General features: G+C 48.0%; 1 protein-coding gene across 3 annotated transcripts; it reads right to left on the bottom strand.

The window, feature by feature from the left end:
• Nucleotides 1-3,415: 3,415 nt before the first annotated feature.
• On the bottom strand, nt 3,416-9,290 carry PSMG3 (proteasome assembly chaperone 3). Of its 3 annotated transcripts, none has more exons than XM_038763866.1 (3): nt 9,224-9,290; nt 6,615-6,839; nt 3,416-4,426 (listed from the first exon to the last, which is right to left on the bottom strand). In XM_038763866.1, exons 2-3 carry the CDS (start codon nt 6,828-6,830, stop codon nt 4,274-4,276), a joined length of 369 nt encoding a protein of 122 aa, XP_038619794.1. In that variant the 5' UTR covers nt 6,831-6,839; nt 9,224-9,290; the 3' UTR covers nt 3,416-4,273. The 3 variants fall into 3 exon arrangements, with proteins under 3 accessions (XP_038619794.1, XP_038619795.1, XP_038619792.1); XM_038763867.1 differs by lacking the exon at nt 9,224-9,290 and adding an exon at nt 9,042-9,069; XM_038763864.1 differs by lacking the exon at nt 9,224-9,290 and adding an exon at nt 7,058-7,595.
• Between the last annotated feature and the right edge of the window lie 1,140 nt (nt 9,291-10,430).

The following is a 10,430-nucleotide window of genomic DNA, read 5'->3' as shown; positions in this document are numbered from 1 at the left end:
TACCTAGCTTTTTAACATGAGCCACCTCCGTTCCTGGTCTAGGGTCTTTTCTACCTAATTGGTGGTGTGATGGTTTAGAAGAGGAAGTGACAGATCAGAACAGAATTATGGCTCTCATGAAGGTTAAAATATTAACTCCTATAGTACACACACAATGCGCCTCTCTGCTGAGCGTGGCCTAGTAGAAAGAGCTCGGACCTGGGAGTTAGAGGTCCTAGGTTCTAATCTTGGCTCTGCCACTTGCCTGTGTGACCTTGGGCAAGTCACTTAGCTTCAGTCCCCTCCTCTACAAAATGGGGGTTCAATACCTGTTCTCCCTCCTACTTAGACTGCAAGCCCCAGGTGGGACCTGGTGACCTTGTATCTACCACAGTACTTAGTACAGTGCTTGGCACATAGTAAGCACTTAAATACCATAATTATTTCTATTAAGTACTTTGATACTTACCCTGCCCTTTACCATGCACAGCACCTATGTATAGGCTTTTAAACTGTTACTTCCCCTTGCCTGTAATTTTAGTGTTTCTCCTACTAAATTGTAAGCTTTCTGATGGCAGGTATCATGGCTCCTACCTCTTGTACTCTTCCAAGTGCTTAAAACAGTGCTCTGCACAAAGGAAACACTCAGCAAATACTGTTAATTGACTGATTTTTATTGAGCTTGTAGGCTCTCAGCTGGGTTTCCCCTTCAACTTTTACCGAAAATGGCCCTCCCAAATGAGTGGGCATAGCAGGGAAGGCAAAAGATAAGAGGACAAGTTAAGTCCTGCCTTGCTGAGCTAGACTTGTGGGGCTTATTCATTCATTCAATCGTATTTATTGAGCGCTTACTGTGTGCAGAGCTCTGTACTAAGAGCTTGGGAAGTACAAGTTGGCAACATATAGAGACGGTCCCTACCCAACAACGGGCTCACAGTCTAGACCAGACAGGCTTTGATCACCCTTAGTCCCAGTGAAATTACCTACAATCCTTACCACCCACAGAGAAATGTAAAGGGCCAGAGCTCATCCCCTTTAAATTACCACTAATCACCTCCCATACTCCACCCCACTACCAGGGAATTCTAACACAGCTCAACTTGCAGGCTGGGAGGAGCCTAGGAGAGTGTGAAACTTCCATCCAGTTGCTTCGGGGCTGTTGGGCCTATGATCCCAGCAATCTCAGGAGCAATTGCACATGAGATTTAGACCCTTGAGACTGAGCTGCAAGCAGAGCGGCGAGATCTAGTGCAAAGATCAGGGGCCTGGGAGTAGGAGGACCTGGGTTCTAATCCTGACTCTGCCTGTTGCTTGCTGCGTGACCTCAGCTAAATCACTTCTTTGTGCCTCAGTTTCCTCAACTACAAAATGGGGATTCAATCCTATTCCTTCCTACTTAGTGTAAACAGTCAGACAGGGACCGTATCCAACCTGATAAAAGTTTTACCTACTCCAGTGCTTAAAATAGTGCTTGACACATAGTATACGCTTAGCAAACACCATGGGGAAAAAAACCAAAAACAAACCTTCTGGCTTGGTCCTGGTTTGTCTCTAGCTCATTCTAGCACTTGCTGGGGTCCCTGCTGGATTAGAGTTAGGCCTATGAACATCTTCTTCCCTTGACTCATACCTGTGGGACTGAGAGCTCCTGAACCTGCCCTTTCTTAGCTTCCTCTGAACTAGTAACTCAGAGGCTGCAAACTCTAATTCACAATCTGAACTTGAGTTTCCTCAATTATAAAATGGCCAAGTGAAGGAAGAGACTTTGGCCTAAGATCCTTCTGTCTGGGCACTGGGGAAGAACAAAACAACCAAAGTTAGCGTAAATGCCCTCCAGTTGGCCAACTCGGTTGTATTGCACACTCCTAAATGCTTAGTGCAGTGTTCTGCACATAGTAATTTCTCAATAAATACCACTGATGATGCAAGAGGATTGGAGGAAGGGGAGAGAGGAAAGGAAAGGAGAAAGTAGGTGTCACAGCTGTGCAAGACCCAGCCCAGCCCATCTGGGACTGGGCCTGGACCAACAAGTGAGATGGCAATGCCCCACCCAACTTGATCCCAGCTCCACACCATCCTCTGGGGCTTAGAAATGCCTGGCAGAGGTCCAAGGATACTGGAGCAAGAGATCCTCTGGGCCTCTAGGAAGTGTAGTGACAATGGGGAGCACTTGTGCCCCAAAGTAATTTTGATTTGAAAGTAGGCCTGGGCAAGACCCACATCTGCTTCAAGAGCAGGACCAGTGGTGGCTTTGTAGTTTCAGAGGGTATGCAGCTGGGCCCCAGGGAGAATCAAGTTTATCACATAGCTTTTTTGTTGTCCAATTTTCCCAGCTGGTAATACAAATGCTTCACATGTGCAGCGTCAGCCATGTGACAATTGCTCCTCGTTGAGTTATTTTTTGGGTATTTGTTAAGCACTTACTATGTTCCAGGCAAAGTGTTGGGGTAGATATAAACGAATCCAATTGGACAGTCATGTCACACATGGGGCTCACATTTTAATCCCCATTTTACAGATGAGGAACTGAGGCACAGACGAGTTAAGTGACTAGCCCAAGGTAACCTAGCAGACAAGGGGTTGGCCCGGGACTAGTATCCAGGTCCTTCTGACTCCAGGCCCATGCTCTATACATTAAGCCATGCTGCTTCTTGGACTGAAATCTTTCCCCAGGGCTCAAGAAAATATTAAGCCTCCTCACCTATTAAATTTAGGAGAATGATAAAAAAAATCCGCTTTGCTTTGCCTCCATCGTCTTCCAGCAATTCAATTCTAGCAGTGTCAATAACAAATCCCAAATGGGAATGTTCTGAATGGGGAAACTGTTCATTCGCAGTTGCAGGCGCCAAATTTAGGATAACTAGCCAATCCAGGTTTTAAGTGGCTTAGAAGATAGAAAACTCAGAAAAATATGTGGAAGTTTCCAAACTTGAAAACAATTTTCCAAAGTAATTTTAATAATTTATTATTTAAGCATTTCTATGTGGCAACATCCGTGATAAGTGCTGGGGTAGATGCCAGATCAGCGCTTAGAACAGTGCTTTGCACATAGTAAGTGCTTAATAAATGCCATCATCATTATTATTATAAATCAGGTTGGATCCACAAGTGGCTCACAATCGAGAGAGGGAAAATAGGTATTTAATCCCCTTTTTGCAGATGAGGAAATGCAGGCCCAGAGAGGTTAAGTGACTTGTCCGCAGAAGCCCAGTAAGTTACTTATTCAAATGTATGGTACATTTCAGGGAATCTCTCTTATTCCTTGAAAAAATCCAGTGGCTTGTTAAATCAATCTCAGAAGTGTAATCCCTGTAAATGTTAGAGGGATCTAAACCAGGCTTTGCTTCCTACTTAAATTCAAATCCCATTTTGTCTATTTTCATTTTGTGCTAAGAACTACCTGAATGGATACATAAAAATGTCCAAGCAACAGAAAGAGATTCATGTACTACCTTTAATGTCACAATTTACCCTCCCAATCTTTCATTACACATGAGCAGAAGAGCCTAGAATTCTTTCTGAGTTTCCAGTTCCATCTCTGGAATTACATACGAAATGATATGTTCCAGAACGGCAGTTCTCTATCAAAAAGATAGCTTCCTTTTATGACATTTTTCAGTGTATCCCTCTTCATCCAAAGTTAAGATTATCCAAAAACAGACCCACAGCAAAAAGGAACAAGAAAAAGAATACAATGTATTCTTTGCCCCTGGGATTGCCCTTTCCAAGTCAGCATGTTAACAGGATTTTAAAACTACAATATTCTATGTAATCTCTTTGCTACCAATTTCCAGAGTGAAACAATCTCCTCAAAGTGCATTAGATACTATTCACTCATTTAACTCATCCCATTTTCCTTGGGTAACAGACACTCCTGGACCACCGAGGAGGTGAAATCAGAGAGGTTTTACTGTTGTATGTCTTTATTTCTTCACGACACATCGGGGTGGATTCAACGGGGCAATTTTTGAACGCCAGTAGTTCTGGATCCCTCAAGGAAAGGTCTCAGCAAATTTCCACAGTTTTGGACACCCCACCTCTTCTTTCCTGTCCTCTCCCACCCTCTGCACCCCAATTCCAGTGATGTCAATAACAAATCCCAAATCGGAATGTTCTGAAAGGGGAAACTGTTCATTCCCAGTTGCAGGAGCCAAATGCTACAGAAATAAAATGTCCCTTTTCACGAGTGAGGAGGGAGACTCCGAGTAGGCCTTGAAAGTATCTCTGAATTCCTACTTTATCCACACAAAGAAACGGCTGTGGTCTCTCGGTGAAAGATCCTTCTCTGTGTCCCTCACCACACCTGGCAGCTCCGGATCAGCTCCTTCAGGGCCTTCACCACTTCCACGCTTCTGTCCTTCAAGGCCACTGCTAGCAGGACAGGCTTGTTTCCCCCTTCCTGAGATACAAACGTCACCAAATTTTTTGCAAAGACGTGGATGAGGGGCTGTAAAAGGACAGAAGGGGAAAAAAAACACCTCATCACTTTAGTTGAGAGATTGTGTTCTTCTCTTAATGCCTTCATTAAGTCTCCCTTAGTCAGAAACCGACAGGCTTCGCACATCACCATTAAATTACTGAACATAAAATCCTATGCGCCAAGGTGATTCAGCGTCAATGAAACACATTCAGAACATTCTAGTCACAAACAAACTGCTAAAGAACCATCATTAAATTTATTTTCCTAGCACCTTCTGATTCCCTTGTCTCTTCTAGGCTATCTTTAATCTGAGGAGGCTGAGGAAAGACAAGGCTGCAAAGGAGACCGGTTTTTGTTTTTCAGGTTGTTTTTTTAAATCTCCTGGATGATCTTTTGGGAACCAAGCGTGCAGGGCCGGATGTTACTCACAGTATTAAAAAAGAGGGAGAAAAGGGGAAAGAAATAAAACTTAAAGAAAACAAAAAAGGAATCAATTTAGAAAGTTAACTCACTGGCTGTTTTTCTGTAATAACACAGTCTGATTGGCCAAATGTTCAAGACACGGTATAGCTTTCCCCATAATACTTGAAATAATATGCTAATCTCACTGTGGACTACACAATTTCTGTGACTGCAGCTGTGATTGTTGATCTCTGAGCCTCAAAAAGTCCAAAATTCTGTTCCTCTAGCCATAATGTCCTATCCCTCTTGTTGTATATATATCTGTCCTTGTCTTTAATTTTCTTTTTGTGTTTAATCCTTCCTTATGTGCCTGTTTCCCCTCCCTTATCCTCAAACTGTGAGCTCCTAGAGGGCCAGGGTTATGTCAAATTTTCACCAGTGTATTTTTTCTCAGGGCTTAGGGCAGTGGTTTGCCCACAGTAAGCACTTAATACATATTACTACTACTATCTTGTGAATAATAATGACTGTAGTATTTATTAAGTCCAAGGGGCACAGAGCAATGGATCTCATGATCCTGGCTCTGCCACTTGCCTACTGTGTGGCCTTGGGCAAGTCACTTCACTTCTCTGTGCTTCAGTTACCTCATCTGTAAAATGGGGATTGAGACTGTGAGCCCCACGTGGGATAGGGATTGTGTCCAATCTGATTTGCTTGTATCCACCCCAGCGCTAAGTACAATGCACATACTAAATGCCTAATGAATACCACAATTATTATTGCTATTAGTACCTGTCTCCCCCTCTAAACTGTAAACTCCTTGTGGGCAGGCAATCTGTCCACTGACTCTGTTGAACTGTACTCTCCCAAGTGCTTAGTACAGTGTTCTGCACACAGTAAGTAATCAATAAATACCATTAATTGTGTACTATGCTAAGCCCTCAGATAGATGCAAGATGATCCTGTACCTCATGGGGTTCATGGTCTAAAGGGGAGGGAGAACAGGTACTGATTTCCCATTTTACAGTTCAGGAAAATGAGCCACAGAGCAGTTAAATGACTTGCCCAAGGTCACTGCCTGTTCTGGTACCGTTGAGTACAAGGCTGGCTAAGATAATAATAATAATAATGGCATTTATTAAGCGCTTACTATGTGCAAAGCACTGTTCTAAGCACTGGGGAGGTTACTAGGTGATCAGGTTGTCCCACGGGGGGCTCACAGTCTTAATCCCCATTTTACAGATGAGGTAACGGGCACAGGGAAGTTAAGTGACTTGCCCAAAGTCACACAGCTGACAATTGGCGGAGCCGGGAGTTGAACCCATAACCTCTGACTCTAAAGCCCGTGCTCTTTCCACCGAGCCACGCTGAAGATGGGTCCAAGTAGGGGGACCAGGCTTCTTCCAAAATAGAAGAGGCCTGAAACTTGCTTCTGGAGAGAGGGCGGGGAAGTGGGGGGTTGTGAGGTTGCCCGTGAGCTGTGCTGAGCTCCATTCACAAATTCCTAGCAGCCTCTGGGGCTGGAAGAGAGTTTCTGGCAACTCTGGGTACGGCCGAACTGCAGCCTCTGGTTAGGCTGATTTTGGCCAGGGCCGATACCAGGCCCAGCCCCGGATTACCTGCCCAAATGTGATTTTGGGCTCTCCAATCAAAAAGGCAAATGGTAATAGCATTTATCAAGCACTTGCTGTGTGCACAGCAGCGGACTGGATATTGGGAGAGAGTTCACAGCTGGGAAATAGATGTGGACCCTGGCCATCGGGGACCAAACTGTTCTCTCCTTCCTCAGGCCACTTTCTGCCAAGCATTTTACCTCGTCTTGTCCAAGGAGCACTTTGGTCGTGAGGGCAGGTCTGCCGATGTCGTTGGCTATAGCACTGGGCTCCAGGGAGACCAGCGTTCCCATCTTCCCATACTGGGTCACCACCACAAAGATGTGATCACTGAAGGCTGTGCAGACCACCTGGGTTGGAACACCACGAACCACTTCCTCCCTCTGCCTGGAGTCCACAATGGGTTTGGCTTCCATGGTGGGAGGCTTTAAATGACAGCTAAAATGATTGAGTGAATCAGTGCACACAGTGCCATACACCTAGGGGCTTAATAAAGATTATCTGATGATGAAAGAAGGAAAAAGGACACAAAGAAACCCATTTAAACACTCAGCCACTATAAACGGAATTATTTCAGCGACAACTGTTAAATGGACTACCCTAATTATGTATATATAAACATGATGTAGACGAGATGACTTACTCTGCTAAGGAAACAAGATCTCATAAATGATTTTTACCAACTTCCAGGCAGGCTACCGTGAGGCCAAGGCAGGAGCCTGATTTTCCTCCTCCTCCGAGACCACTTACCAGCTATCCTCCCTCCTGGCTAACTGCCCGATCCACCTATTTATTACCTTTATGGCTTCTTACTGATTTTAATCACAATCATTTTAATCTTGGGAGGCTTTCAGTCATTTAATACCTATTTGTTTCAAGGCAAAGCACTCCAGACACTCCCACAAAATGGCAATGAAATAAATAAAATGTGCTATTATCCCAGCGTCTTTGCTACAATTTACTGATTGAATTTCTTTTAGAAGCATTGAGACCAAATTAAAAAATATGCAACCCCTCTCAGCTCCCCATCCCAAAGCCCTGTAAACTCCCCTCCCCCGCCCCCCCCAGCCACAGGTGACAGGGAGAGGAAGGCAGAGTTGGAAATTTATAGATGGAAATGATGGAAGGGAGGGAAAAGGAGGAAAGGGCGGGGGGGGGGCGGAGGAAGGAAGGAGGGGATAGGGACAGGAATGAAGGAAAGGGGGAAGGAGGGAAATGAAGGAAGGAAGGGAGGGGAAAAGGTGGAGGAAGAGCAATGAAAGGAGGAAGGGGGAAAAAGTGGGGAGAAGCAAGGATGGAGGGGAAGAGAGGGAAATGAAGAGAGGGAGCAGAGAGTGTAAGAGGAAGAGAGGAGAAAGGAGACGGGGAGGAAAGAGAAGGGTGGGAGGAAAGAGGAGGGTGGGAGGAAAGAGGAGGGTGGGAGGAAAGAGGAGGGTGGGAGGAAAGAGGAGGGTGGGAGGAAAGAGGAGGGTGGGAGGAAGGAGGAGGGTGGGAGGAAGGAGGAGGGTGGGAGGAAGGAGGAGGGTGGGAGGAAGGAGGAGGGTGAGAGGAAGGAGGAGGGTGAGAGGAAGGAGGAGGGTGAGAGGAAAGAGGAGGGTGGGAGGAAGGAGGAGATCAAGAGGGAGGAAAGAGGGAGAGAGGGAGTAAAGAGGAGGGAGAGGGAGGAAAGTGGAGGGGCAGGGAGGAAAGTGGAGGGAGAGGGAAGAAAGAGGAAGGAAAGAGGGAGGAAAGAGGAGGGAAAGAGGAGGAAAAAACAGGAGGGAGAGAGGGAGGAAAGAGGAGGGGGAGGAAAAAGGAAGGAGAGAGGGAGGAAAGAGGTGGGAAAGAGGGAGGGAGGAGGAAAGGAAGGAGAGAGGGAGAAAACAGGAGGGTGAGAGGGAGGAAAGAGAAGGGAGAGAGGGAGGAAAAAGGAAGGAGAAAGGGAGGAAAGAGTAGGGAGGAGGAGGGAGAGAGGGAGGAAAGAGGAAGGAGAGAGGGAGAAAAGAGGGAGGGAGGAAAGAGGAGGGAAAGAGGAAGGTAGGGAGGAAAGAGGAAGGAGAGAGGGAGGCAAGAGGAGGGAGGGGGAGGACAAAAGGAAGGAGAGAGGGAGGCAAGAGGAGGGAGAGAGAGGAAAAAGGAGGGAGGGAGGAAAGAGGAAGGAGAGAGGGAGGAAAAAGGAGGGAGAGGGGGGGAAAGAGGAGGGAGGGGGGAAAGAGGAGGGAGGGGGGGAAAGAGGAGGGAGGGGGGAAAGAGGAAGGAGAGAGGGAGGAAAAAGGAGGGAGAGGGGGGAAAAAGAGGAGGGAGGGGGGGAAAGAGGAGGGAGGGGGGAAAGAGGAGGGAGGGGGGAAAGAGGAAGGAGAGAGGGAGGAAAAAGGAGGGAGAGAGGGAGGAAGGAAAGAAGGGGAGGGCAAAGAGGGAGGGAGGGAGGGAAGAAAGAAAGAAAGAAGGGGAGGGCGCGGGGGAGGGCTTGGAGCGGCGGCCCCTTGGGCCCTGGGCTGCGGGGCTGTGGAGGAGCCCGCGCTCCGAGGAAGCCGGCTCCGCTCCGTCCTCCGCCCCCCGCCCCGCTCCCGGCCCCGCGGCCCGAGCCACGGATGGAGCGGACGGCCGCTCGGGAGGGAGGGAGGGAGGGCGGGCGGCGGCGGCCCTACGCGAGGCCGGGGCTTCCCGGGCCTCCAACCCGGCTGCGCCCCGCGCGGGCTCCCGGCCCGGCCCGGCCCGCCCGCGCTGGCCGAGCCCCCACCGCTCCGCCCTCCGCGCTCCGCGCTCCTCCCCCGCGCAGCCCTCCGCGCTCCGCGCTCCTCCTCCTCCGCGCCCGCCCAAGCGGCCCCACCAGCTCCGCTCCGACCGCCGCCGCCGCCGCCGCCGCCGCCGCCCAGGGACGCCGCCAGGGGGCGACACAGAGGGCCGCCGGCCTAAACCGAAAAGCAGGAAAGAGCCCGGGCTTTGGAGTCACGGGTCATGGGTTCAAATTCCGCCTCCGCCAATTGTCAGCTGGGTGACTTTGGGCGAGTCACTTCACTTCTCCGGGCCTCAGTTACCTCATCTGTAAAATGGGAATTAAGACTGTGAGCCCCCCGTGGGACAACCTGATCACCTTCTAACCTCCCCAGTGCTTAGAACAGTGGTTGGCACATAGTAAGCGCTTAATAAATGCCATCATTATTATTATTATTATTATTATTATTAGGCCGGGCTGCCCGCTAAGAAGAAGAAGCAATCAATCAATCGTATTTATTGAGCGCTTACTGTGTGCAGAGCACTGGACTAAGCGCTTGGGAAGTGCAAGTTGGCAACATATAGAGACAGTCCCTACCCAACAGTGGGCTCACAGTCTAAAAGGGGGGAAACATCAGAACAATCATAATCACAACCACAAAGATAATCATAATAACAACAATCACTAGGGTAGATACAAGGTAATCAGTTTGTCCCACGTGGGGCTCACAGTCTTAATCCCCATTTTACAGATGAGGGAACTGAGGCCCAGAGAAGTGAAGTGACTTGCCCAAGGTTCGCTAAGAACGCCCCAGGGCCGGCCCCTCACAACAACACTAATCAGTGATTATGACATGATTTTAATCCCAAATGATGGTACCTTGAAGCGATTACTATGTGCCAAGATCTGGGTAGGTACCATATCATCAGAGATAGAGTCCGGGCCTGGGAGCCAGAAGGTCATGGGTTCTAATCCCGACCCCACTGCTTGTCTGCTGTGTGACCCTGGGCAAGTAGTAATAGTAATAATTGTGGTATTTATTAATAATAATAACAATAATGGTATTTGTTAAGCGCTTACTATGTGCTAATCACTGTTCTAAATGCTGGGGGAGATACAAGCTAATCAGGTTGTCCCATGTGGGGTTCACAGTCTTAATCCCCATTTTACAGATGAGGTCACTGAAGCCCAAGGAAGTGAAGTGACTTACCCGAGGTCACACAGCAGAAAGTGGTGGAGCCGGGATTAGAACCCATAACCTCTGACTCCTAAACCTGGGCTTTTTCCACTGAGCCACACTGCTTCTCCAAGTTAAATTCAT

This window comes from Tachyglossus aculeatus, chromosome 21, assembly GCF_015852505.1.
Source record: "Tachyglossus aculeatus isolate mTacAcu1 chromosome 21, mTacAcu1.pri, whole genome shotgun sequence".
NCBI classification, from domain to species: Eukaryota; Metazoa; Chordata; class Mammalia; order Monotremata; family Tachyglossidae; genus Tachyglossus; species Tachyglossus aculeatus.
This window is presented reverse-complemented; position numbering and strand designations above follow the sequence as displayed.

Bases quoted from the DNA above. Each gene is read 5' to 3' on its own strand.
- PSMG3 (XM_038763864.1), bottom strand. From the start codon at position 7,081: ATGAGATCTTGTTTCCTTAGCAGA. The intron at 6,840-7,057 runs GTAAGTCATCTC...TGTCATTTAAAG, and splicing joins GATCTTGTTTCCTTAGCAGA to CCTCCCACCATGGAAGCCAA. The intron at 4,427-6,614 runs GTAAAATGCTTG...GTCCTTTTACAG, and splicing joins TGCTCCTTGGACAAGACGAG to CCCCTCATCCACGTCTTTGC.